The sequence below is a fragment of the Lissotriton vulgaris genome, chromosome 1_1 (assembly GCF_964263255.1).
Source record: "Lissotriton vulgaris chromosome 1_1, aLisVul1.2, whole genome shotgun sequence".
Classification (NCBI taxonomy): domain Eukaryota; kingdom Metazoa; phylum Chordata; class Amphibia; order Caudata; family Salamandridae; genus Lissotriton; species Lissotriton vulgaris.
In genome coordinates this window covers 447,233,483-447,257,447 of record NC_141685.1, presented here as the reverse complement: position 1 = coordinate 447,257,447, position 23,965 = coordinate 447,233,483, and the positions used below count along the sequence as shown (strand labels likewise).

The following is a 23,965-nucleotide window of genomic DNA, read 5'->3' as shown; positions in this document are numbered from 1 at the left end:
TTCTCAGTCTGCTCTGTGGGACCTGCACAGAAGAGTCAGGAACCTGGGACAAGAAGGGAGGGAAGGGGGATAGGACAATTTGTATCCTCAAACGTGTGCCGGTAACAGGTCGTGGTAGAGACCACTAGCGACCGGGACAGGTCACCCCACAACACTACAGGTGTCGTCTGTACACACCGTAGGCCACCAGTGTTGGCAACACCAAACCGTTCGAATAGATCTTAAGAGGGCTAGCGCCACTGTTAAGGCGATGGTAGCCAGGGCAAAGCAAGGGGCACCATCAGGCTCCCCGGGTCCCGCACCGCCCGTAGAGACGGTAAGCGCGAGGACCTGAAAAGAGGCCGCGCCCATGCCAGTCCGCCAGCGAGCCACACGCCAACAGGTAACGGCTAGAGGACCTCAGTATCCAACCGAAGCTGTGGTGCCCCCAGACAAGTGGTAACAGTAAGCACAGGGAACCTCAGCGAGTCAAGGCATCACTGGCCTCGACCGATATGATGAAGCATGACACCTAGCTTGCTGGGTGTGTGAGGGTTCTAGTTCCCAAGAGGGAATTCCCCCTTTCCCTTCCCTTCCCTTCCCTCTTGGCTTTTTGCCTCTACGCCACACCACACATTCTCTTTCCCTTCTATCCAGTCCTCCTGGGGAACTGTGTGTACTTTCTTTGTTGCTAGTGAATTGGACACACACACTGGACCCCGTTACAAATTGTCCACCGAAGGTTCCACTCCTTGTTAAATAAGATCATTGTCATACCTTTTTTGAATGAGATTGTGTTTGTATTGTATTTAGGGTTTTTAGTAGCACCTTAATCAAGGTGCTCAATGTACTTATTTTTTATATGGCACAATAATTCCAATATGGGGATTTTTAAACGAGGCTTGATTGTTCAGGAAACCAGTCAAGATAGAGAAGTCAGTTGCTATAAGAGGAAAGGCAGAAGAGAATCTGAGCCGTACAACTTAAGGGAAGGAAAAGCATTCTAAAGTTTAAGGAGTAAGAAAAAATCAAAGAGACACTATTGAGCACAAGGATTGGCATTGAGTGGTCAATAGAAAAGGGGAAGCTGATCAAGGATTTTGAGAAGGAATTTAACAGCCATCTTAAAAAGAAAAGGGGAGTAATCTGTCACAAGATCACTTTTACTTTATATTCAATATTTCTGTCAGTGGATATTGTTAAGCTGACTGATAGACTTACCTGATTTTAGTATTGATATCAGTGGAATATTACTTTGTGAATCAAAAATGTAATATTATCTCTAGGTATGTAGACTCCGCATACCTTTGCCAATTGACATTGCAATGTGGAAAACTGCATACATGCTATTTCTTTTATGCCCAGTGTTGACAAACTCTGTTTCTTTATATAATTGAGTAGTGTGTGTTCTTTAAGTATTCATACAATGCAGACATTATACTTCTAAAATTCCCAAAAAGACACAAAAATACAACTATCGTTCTTCAACATTAAAAATACAACCATATTTAACAGATGCTTTTAAAGTGTTTATTCTTGCACGTTAATGCATTTATTCTTTAATGATAATTTCATGCAGTTTTCCTCTGTGAAAATCTAGCTTAAAGACAAATGTATTTTGTTATAAATCTGAAAATGTCACAAAGCTTGTTACAGTACAGTTCTACAATAATGAAAACAAATGGTAAGTCAATATGACTCAAATATTACTAGCATTGCATTGTAAAATGTGTAAATTCAGTTTACCCATTCCTTAAATAGCTGTTAAGTGATGTGATAAATAAGTGCGCTATAATCCTACAACAGTAGAAACCAATTCTATATTCCTAATCCCCAGTGTAATGTTTTAGTGTATCCTGCATTTTATTAATTGTGGTGTGGTAAATCTTACCCATCTCTGGCTTATTTGGTGTTCATGTCAAATATAGTTAGAAGGATGCAATTTTCAGAAGGTTGTTTTGGCCATTTCTTGCATTTCTAAATAGCTTTACATCAGACAGGATATGCATTGCAACCTTGCTTCAAAAATTATAGAACTAGGAAACCTAATGTGCCCAATAGGATTTTAATTCCAATGCTATGCTTTTATGCCTATTTACTTGGCAGATGGTTAAAAATGCATTGTGACGTTTATTCAAGTTAGCTGTCTTGGTCTATCCAAAATAGAAATGCTTAGTTCACTCAGAAATGAAGTGATAGTGGAATTGGGAAGGAGATCACTAAATTAAAACGTATTCTTAATGATCAATTTATGAAACGTTTACTTATAGCTATAAATATATTTATTGGATGTAATTGGCTGCATTACTTTGAGGGGAAAAGTTTGGAATTCAACATTTTATTTAAATTGACAGGTAATACTTCATGGTGCAGTTAATTCTGCTTTGATATACTCAGTATCATTCATGACACCAACATGAATTAATGAATGAATATATCAAATTCCATGCTTATTGCAACAGTCCGTTGTTTTAATTTTGTTGTTGCTCAGTTCAGTTACTCTTTCCTCAACCTCTAAATGTTAAAATCATGAGTTAAAGTGCGACTGATTTTGCCACAGACCTACTCTTCTGCAAAAAGATGAAATACTGAGCCCAGCATTGCCTGATATGTCATCATCTCTGCCCAGCCGTACTCTTCTCTCAAAATCCCCAGCTTATAAATACATTTCCAATTGTGTACCAGAGGCAGATACGCATTTAGCAAACTGCTCACTTACTGTAGTACATTTGTCCTCTCAATGCTGCACTCTTGCTTACCACAAACCTCATATATTCTCCCACTCTTCAGACTTTGTTTGAAATGTTGATTTCTTTTCATCTGTCCTTAAAACAAAACCCAGTGATTTTTGGACTCTGTTGTATGCAGTAATATTTTCAGATCTTGTCCAAACACACGATTTTAAGGTGCTGCTTTTAGCTGTTTAATGATTTGCTGTGTCATTTTTTATTTTTTAACTTAGAGTATATTATTAACTAATATAACTATAGGTTTTGTCAGGCAGCTGGGATGCTTCAAACTGTGATTCTTTGCAAATGATTGCAATATATTCTGGGAAAGTTGATGTTTTTTAGCATGTAATACGGATATTTGCTAAGACCTACGAATAAACTTTGTAACTACTACATATTCATGTACTTCCATGAACTGCTCAGCAATACTGTTGCTACAGAGTTGTTACTTAGCTACTTTCCATGTCGCGGTCATAAATGGTGCTTCCAGAATGTGTGCGACATTACCACCTACAGGGTCCATAAAGGTGCCTTAAAGATAGAGACCCTGACCACATATGAAGAAGCCCTTTGTGTTCCTGAAAACAAACACATGCTGGAACCATAGGTTGTAGGGGAATTGCTAAGTAGGATACCCCGTGCTTCAAGCTGTTAAAACAACGCAGTGAGATTTTCTGGTTTGATATAAAATCTCATGGTTCGAATGTGCCTGTATGAGAAAACATGTCACGAAAATCTATATACAGCTCATTATTGTAAGATTAGATGACTATGAGTTAGTCAAAGTTTTCCAAATCTGTTGGCTGGATCATAATTTTTGTTGCCTTCAGTGAGTAGAGTCTTCCTTTCTCAGACCTCCAGTAGATTCCTCTTCTTCTCTCAAATTTTCCTTTTGATTTTGGCTTCATATATTTTCCATTTAGGTTGGTTTCGCCACATAATTTGTACCACCACCCACCTTGAAAAGATAACATAACGTTAATTCAGAAGCTTTGTTTATCATCATTTTTAAGGTATTCTACAATAATTAATTGTATTATTTTTAACATTTAAATGAAGCAAACATCCATTTTATATAGTATATATGTTTTCCTAATCCACGTATTATATTCAATTGCACCCACAATCTAAAAAAGTTAATTTCTTGCTTTGACTGGCTATGACTACTACAATTGCATATTTGATCTGCATTTGCCAGTTAAAATATCTCAACCAATCAGTAGGATGATATTTAATAATATAATACATTAGAGCCCTTGAAAGAGTACCCCACCCCAAAAACAAAACAAAAAAAATGATTTAATACACTCCAAATCCTATGTTGAACAGGGCAGTTTTTTCTACTAAAGTGACTGGTGTGCATCCTAAAGTTCACCGGTGCAAAGTCTGGGCCAACCAAGCCTTTTATCATTCACAGTTTGATAACTTGACAGTTGATCTGTGGTACAGAACCAACTGTACAATACTTGGGTGCTCCAGTGGGATAACTCTAAATGTAAAACTGATTGTTAATATGATACTGAACCTTTGCTGGTTTCTGCAGCCTAGGACTCCTTTGCAGCGCCAAGACCTCTCCGGGTACTCGTGCGCTCTTACAAATTCCATTAACATAACATAACTTTATTTCTTTAATTCCACCAAAAATCAATTGGGGATAGGAACAAGGGAAACACAGTGTTTGAAAACCATCCATTTCAATTTAAGATGGACGTCGATATCACAGTAATATTGATAAGTGGCCAAGTATTCATCCTAAAATGAAAGAGAATGTGTAGCTGAGTCATAAATTAAGACTGAGCCTGGTAAATGCTATATAGTCCTCTGTAAAGCTCAAACGTTTACATTTTATTTATAATATTCATAAAATGTAGAAGCAAAAATATAAAGCTAACTGATCTGCTCAGAAGTGTTGAAATCCAGTCCCTTGCTTTGCATCTCCGCACCCTGTAGATTGATTTATGGATGCAGCACTCATCTATGTTAACTTTAGCTATGCAATATTTATATGTGCTCTGAGTAACATTACCTGAGTAGCCTTCTGGACAAGTGTGATCTCCTTGGATAGTACTTTTGTGGTCTGCTGTATTAAATCTCATTTGTTGTTTCTCAGTCAGTGCATTTGGAATGTTTCCCGACGTCTCAGACAGGTGAAGGCTATAGTCTGTTTCCTTGTTTCCTAAAGTGAACATGTACTCAATGTAACGCTTGTTATTTTTCCAGTCTTCCATCTCAATCCGTAAAGTATGCTCAGTTTGCTGGGAAATTGAATGCATCTTCTCCAGTCCCAGCCAGAATTCCCCTGCAAAGGGCACATGGATAGCATGTTTCGTTAGTAGTTTTGTTCACAACTAATCATTTTAAATATGACAATCAAAATGTTTACATGGATGTCCAGAACCTTTAGCCAAAAGTAGACTTACACATTTCTTATGTTACAGAAATTGTCTGATGCAGTGAAATACTTTCAATTTAAATTCGTCTGTCAATCATTGATATTATTTGTAAGATTTTGTGCTAGGAAAATCTCTATGAAGCCTTTTGTAGTTTCTCTGTTATTTTAGGTTTTTGTGTACTGATTAGAATTTTTGTATTTTCTTTTCAAATATCTTACACATTTTGTTCTGAAGATATTTTATCAACATGGAGCTAAATTAAATGTGAAGTTAAACTTTCGGGGGAAGGGGAGTGGTCTACTGATTGGAAGGTGCTGTCTTCTTCAGCTGTTCAGTTATTTGTTTTTTGAGTTTTTTTTCTTGGCCATGGTATATGATTAACCAGTATAAATATAGGTGTTGTCAGGCAGTCAGGGTGCGTCGGGCTGTGATTCGTTGCCAATGATAGGAAGATCAGTTGGGTAAGTAGATGTTTTACAACACAGGTCAAGCCCTAACATGCCATTATTTACTCTTTACTGAACGCAGTGTACCCATTTGTTTGAGAACACTCCTTTCAAAATCAGTGTCCAAAATAAGAATGGCCATTTTGAGCAAGAGCATGAATGTGTGTCTATATACTTATCAGGAAAGATACTTTGAAAAATATATACGCAATCAAAAGTGATTCGTTAACACGTCGTTATTCCATAGTGTCCATGTAATATAGAACTCGAATTATAAAAATTGTGTTTAGTTTCTTGCTGAAAATATTTAGCATTTGCATTGCTAATACCTATACAAGTCGAGTATTTCTTACAAATATGATTGTATGTGTTTCTGTGCACTTGTAAGGAGGAAACAAATGTTTTTACCATTTAGGTGTCCAAAGCCATTCACGTATTTTGTCCAGGTCTGATTAAAATCCAGTGATCCGTCCATGCGTCTCTGAATCACAGTCCATGCACCATCTGAACACAAAAGTAAAATGGAAATGATAAATATCTTTACATTGAAATTTCTGTTATTACATCACAATATGTTTAGTGCAACAGGAATGGAATACATAGATTAACTGGTAAAACGCAAATGAAGTAATTCCATATGAAACAAATCAGTCATAAAGGCTCTCCCTGGAGAAAAACATCACTCCTAAGGAGGTTTTGTGCGCACTGGTCAAGGCATTATTAGGGGGTGTTAAGCCACTATTATTCTCCCATTCCACAGTTATGGACACAGGTCAATGGCGAGGGCACATAATAAAGGGCTTGGCAATTAACAGATATTAGAACATTGGAATGTTGGGAGCTCAATGGCAGACAATGGAGTGCTCCCTGCTTCTACGGGCCGGTAAAGGCCCGCACAGCAACATTCCAATGTTCTACAAAGGCTTCTCGAAGTTCGAGGAGATTTATATCCCCTCGAGCTTCGAGAACCCTTTGTTTAATTTGTTAGAACATTCTGCCCTCTGGTGGTGGAATGTTCTAATAGCCTTATAGCCCTTCGTAGCAGGGCTATACGGCTATTAAAGTCCCGCTGTTTCGTTAAATACCCTCGCCTTCAGCTCGGGCCTTTAACGATTCAGCGGGCCTTGTATAGTCCGCTACGGCGGGCTATAAGGCTATATTAACACTTGACAGTATGTAAGCAAAAAATCTGTTCTTGGCAGCTCTGTCTCATCCTACCACACTCGCCATATTTAGAATGCCCACTGATAACAGTAGTAAGTGCCAACTTTCTACTCATTCAGATTGGCTAAAACAATCTTGGTATTTCATACAAGGTGCTAATTACTGTTAGGATACTGTGTGAAATGAGGGAAGGGCTATGTAGTTTAAAGTAAGGTCTCCGGTGTTGTTTAGAAAAAATTCAGAGCGAAGGGCCTCCAATGCTCTGTTACTTACCTATCCATTGCAAGGAACAAAACATATCATATGGCCATTTCAAGTAAAAATGGGTGCCTCCTATCATAACGAGAGCACTCAATCCTAGTTCTTATTTTCTAGAAAAGCTGTGGCAGAATGAAGATTTGTAAACAGTGAAGGCCTTGTTGTCTGACTGAACTCCGAGTTTGCTGACTGTTACACGGTTGACTGTATGTCCGTGCCCAGAAAAGATCTGATGCCATTTTTTGTGTCATCATTTTGCAAGTGCTGAAGTTGTGGATTTTTTTCTCTTCTGGATGGGTACTTCTAACTCCATATTTCTCACTTTTCGTATATCCTGAGGGAGCAGGTTGGATCCGGACGATTTTTCAGCTTAGCCCCTCAGTGCCGATATGTGGCATAGTGCAGCTCTGCCTCGACCCTGTTCTATCACAAAGTTTCAGCTGGAGCCGCCTATAAGCTCCACCCAAGCATGCTTACCTATATTCCTTTCTTTTTGTGCCTATCTCCTAACTTTTTCTAATCAGTTGACAAGGCTTTTCTCAATGTTTTTTTGCCTGTCTGCATGGGAACATGCCCTGTCCTTAAACTACAGGGTTTACGTCTTCCATTTACTTTGGCAAGCAGATGTCTGTGCCAGATCATCATGAGGTTTCTCTCTGGTGTGAAACGTGTGCCCTAATTCACTTTAAGGTGTTATGGGATAGCATTGCCAAGCTGTACTTCGCCAAAACTGCAGGAAGTCATGTAAAATCTACTCAAACTTGAGGGCAGGGACCCGTTCAAACTCTCAGGGCTGTTCCTGCAACAGGTCATTGTAGCGATTCAAGTCTTTGGGAAAGCCAGGTCCAAAAGAAATGGAAGGAGTCCAAGTAGGCACAGCCTTGTCACTCTCCTTTTTAGAAGTCACAAAGAAGTCAAGAGTTCCCCTCTGTCTTGATCCTGGTCCCCCACCAAGGAACTAATACTGCAGTTCATCCTGATGCTTTCCGGCTAGTCTGCAAAGCAGCACCGATTTAGGTGCATTAAAGGCCTTGTTATGAATCTTTAGCACCCTGCATGTTCCTTCTAGCATAACTTATGGCACCATGGATCCACAGAGACCTCCAGTTGGCCTACCTCTGATGGGTCTACCCTCAGGGCCGTTTGTGCTTCCCGAACCTGCTTCGGTTTCAGCTCTGACTTGCAACGACTCTACACCCAGCACCACAATCTATGCTGACTCCTGCCACGTATACTCTGGGCCTGATGGCGCAGACTCCGGAGGAGGACTCTAATCCTATCATCCTGGCCGACTCTGAATCAGATCTGCCTTGCCTTGGCTGAAGTCGCATCATGGAACAGTTCTGATTCGCCTGGCCTCAATCCATTCTGATTCTAATAAAACAATGCATTTGCCCAGGAGCCACTCTCCAATCTTGTATTGGACTCTGATCAGAGTCACCCAGTTTTTGGTGATGGTTGGAGTTCCCCCAAATATGATGGAGACAAACTTTATTTGTATCCACAAGAGGCCTCTGGATTGGACACCTCTCCTGACACGAAGTTGGGTTCTCTCCTGGCCCTGAAATAGAAGATACTGCACCATTTGCTGTAGACATAAGGTGAACAGCTGAAGTCCTGGACTTACAGATACCATATATTGAGGTGAAAAACAAAGTCTTCACTCTCCTACAAGCAGGGAGGACTTCATACAAGCCCTTACTGCAAATTCAAGAGGCCCTGACTGTATGGATACTTGGGCTAACCCTGTTCCTGCCTGCCGGTGCACAGATAGTGCAGTGCCATAGACCTGCTCCAGGTAACTTCACCTTTCTGACAAAGCTTCCTATTCCTGAAAGCCTGATTGTTCAGACAGCTACTAAGATGGTTAATCCAAAATCTTTCTCTACAACCACCCCCAGGCGGAATCAAAAAGTATTGAGGCATTTCAAAAGAGAATGTGCTCATCAGCTATCCCTGCCCTTTTGGTCAGTCAATGCCAGCTGTTTGCTGGGTGGGTACTCCCAAGCATTTCAGATCATGGCCACAGAGATCGTTCCAGCAGTCCTGAAGGAATGCTGCACCAACTTGGCACATACCTTTAGAATTGCCGGGACAGAGCCAAATATGTGATACAGTTGTGCATGGACACGACCAACTGTTTAGGCAGAATCTTTAAAAACGAATGCAGGCTATCACAGTAGGTGATGCCTAGCGGACTTTAAATGGCAGTTACATACAGAGTTGTCTCAGTGTTCTCTGTTGCAGTGTGTAGAACCCTGGCTAGATCTCTTCGCCACCATCCAGAATGCAATGTCTGTCTTTGGCACACTAAAGTTCCCAAGTAGGCTGTCTCTCGGAGATGCATTTCACCAAAAGTGGCGCACAGGACTCCTGTTTGCCTTCCCACCACTATCTTTCCTGCCCGAGGTCTGAAGAAGAGCAAAAACGACCCCCAGACCCAAGTCATGCTAGTAGCCTCAGATTGGGCCAGGAGAGTGAGGTACCTGCAACATCTAGGCATAGGCTTCTGCCTTCCCACCAGCCTACCTCTTCGGGGGATCTTCTGCACAACAGACTAGACAAACCATCTTTGCTCAAATCACCTGTATAAATGTGATTTCTCAAAGGGTTAATCCATTTATTTCCTCATCAACCCTTCATGATGCCATAGAGGACATTAATTTGGTCCTCACCTTTCTTATATGCACCCTTTTCAGCTGCTGTACAGCCATCTCTACATGTTCTGACCCTCTAGACAGTCTTTCTCGTAATAACTTCAACTCATCACATGAGTAACCTTCAAGCTCTCTCAGTCTAGCCACCCTACACCACCTTCTTTCTGGACAAGCTGGTCCTGAGGACTAGATTATCCTTTCGACCAAAGGTTTCTCCATTTCATGTTGAACACACCATCACACATCTGCTGTCTTTGCTTCACCTTGTTGCTCCAAAGGGTACATGATATTCCATTGTTCAGACTCGGAAGAATGCTGAGCTTTCACATCAAGGTGGATGATCAACTCTTTGTGTGGTTCCGGGGGACATAAAAAAGAGGAATTTTCCAGGTGGATAGTCCTCTGCATTGAGATATGCTACCCTTTGCCCGAGAAGCAGACACCAGGAGGTTTGAGGGCCATTCTACTAGAGCCAAGGTTGGTACCATTGCGCTGGCACAAGGGAGTGCCTGTCCTGGGTATTTGTCAGGCTGTAATGTGGGCATCAGTGTTCATGTTCAGTAAGGCATTATTGCCTTGACAGCCAGGTCCAATGGGAAGAGCATTTTGGCTGTTCACTCCTGCAGGGCTTTTTGGCCTGAGTCCTCCATCAGACCCACCACTGGGGGAGGTACTGCTTCGGTATCTATCTAAAGGTAATACATGTGTAGTTAAAAGTATCCCTCAAAAGAGCAAATTACTTACCATCGGTACCTCTCTTTCTGGTTGATTCTCCATATAACTTCAGATTCTTCACCGCTCTCCCGTCGCCCAGTTCTGTGACATTGACTCTTTTTCATCTCAAAACAGTCACATGTTAGAGATCTCCACAATGACGCAAATAATTGTTTTGATATTTTTAACTCTGTGTCCAAGGGCACGTATAGTGTCAAGAAAGAAACTAACACTTATGTGTGGCTCCAGTATCACTTTCGGGGCAAGTGGGGTCGGCGCAGAGCCTCACAACATTACCTACTGGCATGCAGGGGCTATGCTGAAAAATCTTCCCGAGCCAGTATGGCTCCGGGAGATATTCTAAAAGTGAGGAATCTGAGGTTACCTAGAGTATCCACTAAAAAGAGCATTACCGAAGGTAAGTAACTTGTTGTTAGAAAGAAAACTCTCTCAAAGGAGTCAGCTCTGATTATGGGGTCCATCCTTCTTTATAGTCGCAGTACCACTATATTCACTTTCTAATGGTATTGCACCGTTACATCGCAACTTTTACAACTGGAGTCTATTACAACGCAACTTTTACAACGCTGGTTCCATTACATCGCATGCCTTTACAACGCATGACATTACATAGCAGATGCTATTACAACGCATGCCATTACAACGTAAGTATAGGTAAGTATATAATTTTTTTTCTTCATATTATTTAATTAATTTAATTAATATTAATTATAAATAAATATATTTATTTATGGTTTTTAATATTATAAATCAAATATATTTATTTAAGTCATTTTAAAAATAAGTATGAGTATAGGAGTATATGTTTTGGGGTACTGAGGTATATGTTTTGGTGTGTTGGGGTATTTTTAGGTTTTAGGGTTGGGTTTGGTTTTTGGGGTACAGGGGTATTTTTAGGTTTTAGGGCTAGGTTTGGTTTTTGGGGTACAGGGGTATTTTTAGGTTTTAGGGCTAGGTTTGGTTTTTGGGGTACAGGGGTATTTTTAGGTTTTAGGGCTTGGTTTTGGGGTACAGGGGTATTTTTAGGTTTTAGGGCTGGGTTTGGTTTTGGGGTACAGGGGTATTTTTAGGTTTTAGGGCTAGGTTTGGTTTTTGGGGTACAGGGGTATTTTTAGGTTTTAAGGCTTGGTTTTGTGTTTTGGGGTACAGGGGTATTTTTAGGTGTTAGGGCTGGGTTTGGTTTTTGGGGTACAGGGGTATTTTTAGGTTTTAGGGCTAGGTTTGGTTTTTGGGGTACAGGGGTATTTTTAGGTTTTAGGGCTGGGTTTGGTTTTTGGGGTACAGGGGTATTTTTGGGTTTTAGGGCTGGGTTTGGTTTTTGGGGTACAGGGGTATTTTTAGGTTTTAGGGCTTGGTTTTGTGTTTTGGGGTACAGGGGTATTTTTTTGGTTCACTTTTTTTAAAAACACGACTTTAAATAAATTAAATTAATTAAATTAAATTAATTATATTATTTACAATTGATAAATTAATTAAATTACATTAATTAAATTAAATGAATTACATTTTTTAAATTACTTAAATTTATTAAATTAAATTATATTATTTACAATTTATAAATTTATTAAATTACATTAATTAAATTAAATTAATTATTATTTTAAAATTAATAAAATTAAATTAATTATAATAAATTAAATTATAATATTTACAATTTATAAATTAATTAAATTACATTAATTAAAATAAATTAAATTAATTAAATTAATTACAATTTTAATATTAATTAAATTACAATAATTAAATTAAATTATTCACTTTTTTAAAATTAATTATATTTAAATAAATTAAATTAATAAAATTAACTTAATTACATTTTTTTTAAAAAGATATACTTACCTATACTTACGTTGTAATGGCATGCGTTGTAATAGTTTCTGCTATGTAATGACATGCGTTGTAAAGGCATGCATTGTAATGAATCCTGCGTTGTAAAAATTGCGATGTAACGGTCTGCGTTGTAAAATAACGCGTTGTAACGTCATACATCCCCCTCGCTCATACAGCGGTAGCATGTACAAGTCAACTACCAGTGCTAGCAGTCAAGAGGACAGTTTCCTCGGTACCCGATGGTGCTTAATCGGGGCCGATATGCCATTGTTGTGGAAGTCGAAGTGAATGCTTTGACTACTATTCAGGGATAGATAGGGCATCTATACCATGTATTAAATGATCAATAGAGGTACACCAACATAATTAAATGCTTAATTATACATTAACTTATTTATAAAGTCCATTTACTTTGGATGCTAGCCCAAGAAAGGGATGAGAAAACAAGGGAAAAGTTTTAGAATAAAAAGTTAACTAGTGGAGGTACGACAGGAAGAGACTGAGAATACTCATTAAAATAAAAGAATCTCAAGAGAAACGGGATGACATGGAGTCAGACAGGCAAAGTCGAAAAAATATATTTATAAGTAAAGTGGAATAACCTTCATTAAAATGCCTGAGAGTAATTTCACACATCAAAGATGGATTTTAACATTCTTTAGCTAAAGATGGAGTAGAGAATCGGGAATATTGTAGTGGCTTAAGAGCGGGCCAGTGGCGCCTTTTCTTTCACCCCTAGGTGGTAGAGACTTTCCAGATTCTTTCCTTCTTGGACTGACATTTAGAAGTAGCAGCATTACATCTCGCCCATCTAGAGGACCATGTTTGAGAAGCTGGCTTCAACCACTGCCTGCCCAGTGATACCATTGTGGTTTGATGTGTTTTGAGTTTTTCATCTCTGTCTCTCTCGGTTCATGCTTTCCTTTTCTGGCTGTGTTGTTGCTAATCTGTCTAGACTCTAGACTCTAGCCTCTGCTCTGTCTGATCATACCGCTGACTGGGCTTTATTGCTCGGTGACCTTCTTGGAAAGTCTTGGCATCTGCCCCATGATCTTTCACTTTGGTGTCATGCCAGTGTCACGGGCTTGTCGCCTCAACCCAATCTAACCAGACCAGCCTGACACTGCTCTAAAGCCCCTACTCTTCTCTGCCCTCCGAGCTCAGATGGACTCTTGTTTGAAATGTTTTGCAGTCGGTTCAGCTTCTTGTAACATTTCCACCTAAAGAGCACTTTCTCCTGTTTTCAGAATGAGAGCCTTGCTCAAGCTGTGCAGGTGAATGCATGTCTTTTCAAACCTGCCAGTAGAATTTCCTGCCAGCTTCAACATGCGGCAACCCAGTCCCACATGTATGTCAGGAAAGCTATCAAGGTATCTTGCCTCCTGGCTTAAGTACTGTAACCTGAGGAAAATACTAAGATGTTGAGAGGATGCTTGCAAAAAGCCTCAAACACCAGCAGTCTTTTGGGCCGCATTTCATTCCATGGTTTTTACCCACTATACCACTCCAAAGATAACATATATGCAAATCAGCCTTTATATTGGTATAAATTAAACTGTACAACCTGTTCTGACCCCCCCACCCCCGAACAGAATGCTTTGTTTTTCATTTGTATTAACATCGCTTGCCAGTGCATTATAACAGGTGAATATTTCACAGTGTGTTTCCGTTTCCACATCTTACTTGCAACCCTTGACCCAGAGCAAGCATTGGTGACTGGCTGATTGAAGCTACTTACAATTAAACAAGATAAACCGAGAAGCCCCCAAAAGCTCTAACAAACCGGTCACCTGACCCAATGTGGCGTTTTTAATCTATCATTGGTGCCTGAGAGGGCTAATGTTGTACTATGTGTTACGTTTTTGATTTATATAATGTTGCACTGTTTTTTTTCTCCTCCCGGATATATTATGCCAACCTTGAATCTGTCCGTTACATTTCTTGTAAAGCGCTCTGATACCTTCGGGTCTAGCTATTGCTATATATAACTAAATAAATAAATATCATTATTCGGTCTTGACATTTGTTAGAAAACTTTCTTATATGACGACGGTCTCAATTGAAGTTTCTTGGAGACTAAACCTATACCAATAGAATGCTATGCAAATGGATCTTAATGTGATATAAATACTATGAAAATGGTCTCTTGTTGGTAGTTTGCTTTCAGTTGCATGTTCAAAGGATCTCGTGTTGTCAAACGTATCTTGCTCATTGGACCATTGTGTTCACGGGCGACGGTAGTCTTGTCTGTCTGTCCGGCTTTTAACATGCAGGTCTGCTTTTAGCAACTGATGATTGACAGACGGGGAAGGGGTTTCTAGTGCCACGAAGATAACATTACTTTCTGTTTTTTCCTTTGCGATAATCAAAGAAAACCTTCTTACCAGACGCCATTTCGCAGTATGCTTCAAATGCTTCGGACCCATTCGGTTTGATAGTGAAAATGCCACTGGATCTTACACCGTCGTTATAAATGTCGCTGCAGTCTGACGGAGGTTCTATAAAAGTAAAATGTAGAAGTAAATTAGTCCACTTGAAAAATGAATACTTCTTTAAACTCTGCTCCATAAAAGCAGGTGTCCTGCTGCATTTCTTCCAGACTGGAAATCAATGTTATTAGTTCAAGCCGCCCCCTCATTTGATCCCCAATATAATGTAGCTAAGCCTAAAAAAATAAATATGATACTCCATTTGTTATGAAATATCCTGCTTTTATGTAGTCTTTGATTGAACGAAATCATAAGGCTCACTCCAAAGCCGCTCACTATGTTGTTTAGTATTTCCATGTAGCTCTGTAGCTCTCAAGCTTCCCAGAACCGCTTCAAAGCGCTTTGCCCTGTGCCTGAATGGTTTTCCAGGATATCTGTAGGTGTGGCCATTACCTCCACAGGAGTGAATTTTCTAGCCAAATTATCTCTCCTTCTTGAGTGTGTCGGCCATCCTGCTGCTATTGCTTCGATACAATAAATGTTTGGTTCTACAGCCCTGTTTCTAGCCGTCTTCTTCTGGAAAAGCCCTACTCTAGCTTTTTGCTCTTTACACCCGGGGTCCCTATGCCTTTGTCCTCCCATTGGTGCTCACCTGCCCAGCATATTTTGTGTTTGACTGCGCCGAGGGGCCAATGATCACATTACTGCGCCAAGGTTAACAGGACATAAATAGTCTTACCCAGATGGTAGTTGAGAACTAATACTACAGTGCTTTCAAAGTCACAGTACGTGCTCCGTCATAGGTTTCACTTACCAGCCTGCTCAAGATTTTCAGTTGTTGAGTTTTTCAAGTGGGAGGGCAGTAACTTTTGGTTCATGTGTCTGATAGTCAGTGAATTCTTCATACTTTCTTGAAAGCCAGCACTGCTTAACTGTAATGAAAGGTGTTTATGCACAATGAACATAGGTTAACAATCCTAGTTTGTAGTTATATGTACAGTGCATTTTTAATGTATCCTTCTGAATAAAACTTTTAAAGGAATAGGAAACGATGACCATTACAGCATGATCCACCAGACAAATGGCATATATATGTATATTCATAATCAGCTACCAGATTGAATATGATGTTGTGTCATTAGGATAGTAGACTTGTAGTTGTTCCTAATAGCTTATTGACGCCCACAGGAAACCCACTCGACGCCTCAATCACCACTCACTAAGTCACTTAGTTAATAATGAAATAATGTTTATTACATGTCCACAACTAAATGTATGTATGCCTTCTCTTTTCCTCCCTTCCTTAGGCATTAGAGGCTTACAACTTTAAGGCATTTATTAAATGTCCTGATGATGGTCCTCATGATTAATTAGTGGGACCGAAACGCCGTCGACCTGTTGTGCACCTTATACGAAAACTTTATTTATATGTTATGTGTATGTAATGGTGCTTGCCTGACTTTTCTGTACACCTGCATTTTTACAGAAATCGCTGCTTTTGCCTTAAAAAGCCCTGTTCTGTCTTCTGTCCTCCTACCTTCTGTTCTGATCCGATTGTGTTTGGGTACAGGCTTGTGCCCCACACTGGTGATTTGTTGAAGGTCATTCTTCTGTGTAAATTTTCAATTGAGTAAAAAATTGAAGACCTCTGTCCGGCTGGACATGTCGCTCCAAATATAGAATAGATTTCGTCTACATTCATTTGCTTCGCATATTCCTGTAATGCATGGGACCGCTGTTGTTTTACAAAGTATGCTCCTCGAGGTCCTATGCTGACTTACTTGGGGTCCCTTGTTGATCTTAACATAATATTAGGATAGTAGAGACACGTTTAATGGCCCTAGGAAAAGATAGATATATTTTTGCAGAAGGCGGGATATTGAGTTCTGGAATTGATTAGCTGCATAGGACAAAGCTCTACTTCCAAGCCAAGCTTTCAAGACTAATATCTGATAGGTGCTTTTTGGAATTTGAATTTAACAACCTGTAATAGTATGTGAAAAACCTTAGTAAGCTTGATGGCTGTGTCTTAGGATGGTACATTATCTATGTGTTTTCATTGGTTACAATAACTGATCTCTGCTGTACTGAATATATCATTTTAGACCATAGACTGTAACTACTCAAACAGTACAAGTATAGTGAGTATCTCCTTTTGAATCACTAAGACCAGATTAACACATATAGTTTAGACTATGAATTAAGTAGAAAAGCATGTTTGCTAATATCTTATTTATCAAGTACACATACAAGGAAGGAATTTGTTTGTCGATCTGTTTCCTTATGATATCCACTGTAACAACGCTTTAAAGAATAGGTTGTTTCTGAAAAAAAAATCATAAATCTATATTGCGTAGCCTTTCACTTAATCATGGCCATTAAGTTGAATGTCGATAACTATTTATGAAACTTTATCTAACTGCAGGGTTTGTGATATAGGAAGCCTTTTATGGCTCCATTAGGCCAATGTGCCTTGGAAGACCTCAGTGTACACAAAAAGGTCACTAATGCATGGTTAAAAATTTGGAATTTTGTTAGCTGCATGGGAGTCTCTCTTGCCCTTCTTCAGGCCTACAGATTCCCATGGGTTTTACACTTTGTACAGCACAATGGTGTAGCAAGGGCTGGGCATTTTGCTGCTTGCAATTCTATTGAGTGCTCTCATCCTATCCTATAGCAGGGAATATTGGCAGCCATGTTTAGCCACAGCTTTCTCAGTCATACCAGCAATATGTCTTCAATATCAACATGCCGACATAGTGAATCTACAGGAGAAAGCAGTGCTTCTAAGTACACTATGCTGAAAAGGTATAGGGCGCATGTGTAAGTAGAACATGGAATCGCTCAGTTATTGATCTTTGTCTTGCCAACATAATTAAAGTTCCTTAAAATCATTTGAGGGGAGAGCCTCTATGTAGCAACTTTTAACCTTTTGCCACTTTTCCCACATTTTGGAAGGCTTCTCAGTCAGTCCAAAGACACTGACAAGAAAACTCCTCTCAGGAGCGGCAGGCAATCCAAGTTGTTTTTCTTCTCTCAGTACTTACTGTATAATATATTTAATATATTTCTTTACTAATGGGGCATTGTGCCAGTGAATAATTAATTTTGTTTTGTGATGCTGTTAATTTCCCATCTTGAGTTGAAATTTTTTGTAGTGCAGTGTGTAGCAGGAAATTTCTCTTTAGGTCCTCTGTATAATGGAGCTAATGGATTCCTATAGAAGAGCAAGCATTTTGAAGCTGTGGCCATGGTACAAGCAATGGATACAGTTTTAACCAGGAAGATAATAAAACTCCATTCCAAGCTGGCCACCAAACCCTGACAAGATGGCCTCCATACATCAACATCTTTCCAGTATATCCGTTTCTGGTGCCAGCCCCTTCCTGTCAGGTGGTTTCTGTTCAGAGGCCAGTCTCTTCCTGTAATACCAGTATATAAAGACTATAGGTCTACCCCAGTCCTGCTAGCTCCAGCAGTGCTACAGTCCCGTTCAACGCCAAATCCAAACCTTCAGCCACACAAGTATTGTCCTATAATTGTGGCACAGCACATTGGAGTTTTTTTTGATGCGTTTGGCCTTTTCCTCTTTGTGCTCTTAGTCACTACTTTCCCGATGGCATCCTCTCTGTAAGCCATGCTACACATGGGGCAAATAGTGTAACTTCTGGAAGCTCAGAGCCTCTAAGAAAGACGGGACGGATTGACTCATATGCCTAACTTTTCACAGCCACTTAGAGCCTCTTTTTGCAGACAGTGTGAACTGGACTTCCACCAAAAATGGCAGATATCTATTTTGTCCTCCGCTTGGTACTGCCACCCTTGTAGAGTGTGGTGGGAAGAGACTTAGGGCCAGATGTAGGTAGCCCTTTACCGGTCGGAAACGGCCGAAAATACCGATTTTCGGCCGTTTCCGACCGGTAAATGGCTATGGAGATGTAGGTGACAAAAAAAAGTACATTTTCGGTAATTTTACCGAATCGGTAAAATTACAGAATGGGTAAATTTACCGATTCTGTACATTTTATCGATTCGGTAAATTTACCATTCGGTAAAAATACCGAAAATGCAGTTTGTGATGTAGGTAGCACTTCTAACAGTGCTACAGGGCCTTTAGAATTCGGTATTTACCATGCAATACAATTGCATGGTAAATTACGAATTCTTGTGTACATGCACATCTGTGCATGTACACCTGTGCCATGTGGCACACAGACATGCCCTAAGGGCATGTATGTCTGCCACATGGCGCAAAAGCCAGTTACAGGGGTGCAACAGGGTGTCAAAGTGACACCCTGTCCCCCTTAGCAATTCGGTATTTTTACCAATTCGGTAAATACCGAATCGGTATTTGCTATTGAGTCCTATGGGCTTCAAGGCCCATAGGATTCAATAGCAAATACCGTAAATACCGAATCTTACCGATTCGGTAAAAAATACCAAATTTTTTCCTACATCTCATTTACAGATTCATAAATACCGAATCGGTAAAATTCGGTATTTATGAATCGGTAAATGAGATTTACCTACATCTGGCCCTGTGTTCCTAATACTGGAGCCAATGCCAGCTATGTATTTTGGAATACCCATTGTCTGGACCTGATGCCAATGTAAATGCCTTTGGATAAGTTGCTTCATTTAGGGAGGGACCTCTAATGGCATTTCTGCTTATATACGTTCGGTATTGGAGCGCCATTTAAGCCATCGTTATCCGACACATAACATGGTTTGATGATCCCCACGCAATGGGAGAAATCTTAGCAAGTTAGGGATAGTTGTTATGTAAGTCTGTGGAATAGATTCCCGCTTTAGATTTTTATCTTCTCGACTCTGAAACTGGATTTCAGCTCCGCCATGCACTGGCGAGCCTGCTACCTCAATTTCTTTTTTCTCCTGGAAAGACTCAATTTATTAAGGGAGGTGGTATTAAGGCGTCAAAAGTACCAACTGCAACTGCGAATAACTAAATAATTGGCATTCCAGCTCTGCCAGCTAAGGTTGAGGCCCATCACTGGTTTGGCAGCCTGGCCACCAAACTCTAATGAGCCATGGAGTAGGCACTGAGCATGGCAACAATCAGTATGTCATTGGAATCCTACAGTCTACTCTTAGCCACGAAGGTCACTATATTAGTGGAATGCTACCTCTGAGCTTGAGTTCTAAGCATACGCATCGCACAATTTGGAAATGCCCATGAGGTTTTGTTACATTACCGATTTGAAGAGTCCTGATTCAGAGTCTGTCTACAACAACACCCAGAACTGCTGTTAGTGTTCCAAACCGTATTTTGAAAATTTATTTTGCGCAAAATATTAATGTGGCCTCTTGCTATAGGGTCGAAGCTGTAGATCTGCACTAGATTTCACTAGTGGTGCGTGGAATCCCATTTTAAAGGGCAAGGTATCCTTTTAGTGATCACCCAAAAACAGGAAACGCGCTTGGCAAGGGGGTGTCTGCGGGGCATTTTTTCCTCTGACTGTGACAGATAATCAAAATTATATTCTTCCCTCTGAGCTCCCGTTCATGCTCCAAAATGTACGGTGCATTTCTACTATCTGCTGAAAGCATTTCAGCGCCTTGTCAAGGGTATAAAGCGCTATATACATGTAATTGCTATTGCAACATACACTGCCAAGGCTACTTCTTATATTTTTGACAGTTCACAAGATTCTCATAATCTTGAACAGAAGTTTGTCGACAGAGATAACAATAGAGTTTTTCTTAATACTCGACTCGAACCAAATGATCCTGTGTAGGTGACTGCTTCCAGAGAAGTGACATTGGGGATAAACAAAAAACGGTAATATGTATGAAGGCACTGTTAAACGTTTCAACCATCTTTGATGAATTATACACTTGAAAAAATAAATGTGTGGAGGTAAAACTGAGAAAATAGGCTTAGCTACTGCAAGATCTGTATGTGCGTGCTAAACTCGAGCAAATAAAACATGTTCTTGAATCGCTACATAATTATGTAGATTACAAACATGTCCGGAAACTACATGCCTCTTTGTATGATTCTAACATTATTGCTAAGTGTTTCACCAAAATTAAAATTTCTCGAGGCAAGTTCATACTCTTCTTTGAAAGGGTACGTTTTTACTATCTCTTAAAGGGATGCTCCAGGTATGTCGTTTGTAACCCAAATTGTTAAAGGTTAACAAAAGAGAATTTCCAACTCAGGTGGTATGTTGACGCTTAATAAGTCAGGCACAAAATCATCTAACTCAAATAAGTGAAGAAGTGGTTAAACTGCTCACCTTATCTTCAAGATCTCTTATTTGATGGTTTTGCTGGTTGAGTTGCATGTGCTGGTCTTGGACGATGTTTAGAAGTTGTTTGATGTTTTTGTCTTGCCGTTCGACAAAATTCTGTGTTGAAAAAATTGTATGAATTTAAAGTAAGAAAAATAGGGATTAGCTGCATTGCATATAGACTTTATGCTCGAAAGTAGGAAATCTACATTTGTATTCTGTGGGAATAATAGTTTCAGCCTTTGTAGAATGGCTTTCCACCTGCACTTTTAATAGAGGTTGCGTGATGTTTAGCGAAATGGTTATAACTTGTAAACTATTTCTGTTCCTCCATTTCTCCTGCCATCGATGTACTCTCTGGAATCATGACTGTTTGTTGACATCCTTAAACATTTCCATAACTTTGTGACATCACATCTTGAGTCTTTTCTAGTTTAACAACTCGCTACTTTACTTATTTTCAGTATTTTAAAAGCATTACATGTTGTCTTTCACCACTCCGCCCTATAGCACCTTTAAGGTAAAAGTTGGTGAATGAAGTAGTGGAAGGGGTTGTCGAGCAGTTGGCCCTGGGACTGGCAAGGGTCAGACAACCTTAACGCGACTGTGACCGTCCCATCAACCATAGTTCTCTTTGTGCCCTTGGTGTAGGAAACAGTTAAGCCTTGAAGTGGCAGAGATGTCTCTTTCTGGTCTGTGCAAAGATCTATAGTTTCATGCTCGTGATAGGGTCAGTGTTAACCATCTCACTGGCACATGAAGAATGCGTTATGTGGTCTTTGTCTCATCACCACAGGCTGCTGCGTGTCAAATGAATCTGCTTTATAATTTTCACATCCCCTTACTTTAGAAAAGCTGTGCTTTAACGCTTATGAGATCGATAGGAAGCAACCATAGCACTTGAGTTTGCCTGTTAAATCAGTTTCCAAACTTTTCTAAATTAATTTTACTAAGAACAGACTATCTGCCGTTCTGAACGGCTCTATAGAACACCTGAACATGCAGTACTAAATAGTCATATTCTGTTATTTGTACTAAAACTATCCATCTGCGTAAATCAGTTTTGAGCTTGCTTGAAACCATATTTTAGCTAGAATCAAGCATTACCTCATTTTTGTCAAATATAAAATGCTGCACTAAGCCAAACAATGTAATGTTAGATGATATGATTATCTAATGGGAGTTTTCCAATTGCTTTCTTAACATTATATTTCGCAAGCTATTATAAATGATTTTGCCATCACAAATTTGTTTTCAATCTTTTCATATTAAAATACGCATATGGGGAAATAGGTCAGTTATTCACATGTAAAATAAGGTCTAGTCTTTAATCTTTCTCAGTATACTTACTTTCAGTGAAGAAACTTCTTTTAGCTCCTGCATTTCTGGTTGCTCGTGGACTAACTGTGTCAACTTGTCTTCCAGTCCTCCAACTTTGTATTGAAGTTGCTTTTTTTCTTGTAAAAGGTTTTCAATCTTTGAATTGAGTTCTCGAGACATATTCTTCAGTTCTTCATTGTTGGCTTGAAGTTTCGATGTTGTCTTTTTGAGCTCTTCCTCATCCTCTTTGATTTCATTTGTCTGGACAGCGAGGTCGACAAAAGACTTGTCAAAAATGTTTAGTTTCTGAAAAATATCATTAATTTGCACCTTAGTTTTGTGGACAAAGTCTTTGAGACCGTGCCCCAGTTGCAAGAGGCCATTTGCTAAAATTCGTACATCGTCTAGCATAGCAAATCTAGATCTTGGCTCAGTAGGGATAATATCAAATGATACTTCATCTTTTTCTATTTTTACTGCGATAACAGCAGGCGCAAAACAAAGTAAAATTAAAATTGTATTCATTTTGTCTGATTCGTCCGTATTATTGAAAATAATTTAGAATTTAGATCCCTTCCCTCGCGAAGCTGCGCTTCGAGCGGTCATGGACCTAAACTATATATAGTTGAGTTCAGTCCAGGAAAGATGGGCTGTTGTAGTTGATTATTACACAGGGCACTCTTGAACTATTGTAACCCTTATCCAGTTCAGTTCGGTGTCCGGTGGAATGAACCTGCTACAGGGCTCTGTGCACAGATCAATAGTTAAGAAATATGCTCGTCTGGAGAATGAATGTTAAAGAGGGAGAGATAAGAGATCAGCACATGTATGATACTGCCATGCTATTGTGCCTAACTACTACGAGTAGCCTAATAATGTGCAAGAAGTAAAATAGATGGATGGGCAAAAAAAAAAATGAACATGAAGTGAAGGTTAGGATTGTTGCATCATATCGGTTCTTTTAGGGAAAAGAGACGGTACGCAAAGCCCAACACCCACCACACCCCCAGTGTAATTAAATATAGCTCATATAAATTGGTTTTCTTTCATAATATACAAGGGTCTGGCGTGCTTTAATATTTTTTTATGGTTTTCAATGATGTTAACTAAATTCAATGGGCACTAGAGCACTTAAGCACAAAATCCCAATACGTTGTTATGTGAGAAAACATAGTTTCAGGTTGAGGAATGCATAGATTTTTACACAACTAGTGCAAAAATATTTACCTTACCTAGGACAGGTTCTTTGTCAGTTTTTCGGAAGGTGAGCAAGATGCCTCCTGCGGGTACACAACAGGCAATAGTAGGCATTTAATAGGAGAAATTATGTCTCCACAGTCATGTATTAATATTAAAGTACAATAATATTAATGTAATTGAGACGTTCCATCTCCACAGTTCCGTTCAATTGTAAAGCACACTGCCACCCAATCAGTCAATCAAGCATTTATAAAGTGCAGCAAATCATCTGTGAGGGTCTCGAGGCGCTTGAGAAGTAGGGTCATGCATGGAGGTTGATCATTCGAACATCCAGATCATGAGTTTGTTTCTGAATTGCTGAAGCGACGGTGCGGTCCTGAGGTGGGGGAATGGGGGGCTGTTCCATGCCTTGGGTGCTAAGTGCGAGAATGCGCGACCTCTGCTGTTGGTTCGGTGGATCTGTTGGGTGTCCACGAGGTAGAGAGAGGCGAATCGAAGATTTCTTGTCAGTTGGTGTAAGGTCAGGCGTTTGTTGATGTATGCTGGTCCTTCGTTGTGCAGGGCCTTG

General features: G+C 39.7%; 2 protein-coding genes across 12 annotated transcripts in view; one reads left to right on the top strand and one right to left on the bottom strand.

Annotated features, from left to right (window-relative positions):
• Nucleotides 1-23,965, top strand: part of DOCK7 (dedicator of cytokinesis 7) — an 864,306-nt gene that overhangs the window by 379,765 nt on the left and 460,576 nt on the right. The gene's annotated exons all lie outside the window — the stretch shown is intronic.
• On the bottom strand, nucleotides 1,496-22,816 carry ANGPTL3 (angiopoietin like 3). Its single transcript, XM_086953411.1, has 7 exons — nucleotides 22,228-22,816; nucleotides 20,884-20,994; nucleotides 15,438-15,555; nucleotides 14,579-14,692; nucleotides 5,959-6,054; nucleotides 4,738-5,010; nucleotides 1,496-3,669 (listed from the first exon to the last, which is right to left on the bottom strand). The coding sequence occupies exons 1-7, from the start codon at nucleotides 22,720-22,722 to the stop codon at nucleotides 3,488-3,490; spliced, it is 1,389 nt and encodes a 462-aa protein (XP_086809537.1). The 5' UTR covers nucleotides 22,723-22,816; the 3' UTR covers nucleotides 1,496-3,487.

Bases quoted from the DNA above. Each gene is read 5' to 3' on its own strand.
- ANGPTL3 (XM_086953411.1), bottom strand. From the start codon at position 22,722: ATGAATACAATTTTAATTTTACTTTGTTTTGCGCCTGCTGTTATCGCA. The intron at 15,556-20,883 runs GTGAGCAGTTTA...CTTTCATTACAG, and splicing joins TAAGAGATCTTGAAGATAAG to TTAAGCAGTGCTGGCTTTCA. The intron at 3,670-4,737 runs GTAATGTTACTC...TATCTTTTCAAG, and splicing joins TTGTCCAGAAGGCTACTCAG to GTGGGTGGTGGTACAAATTA.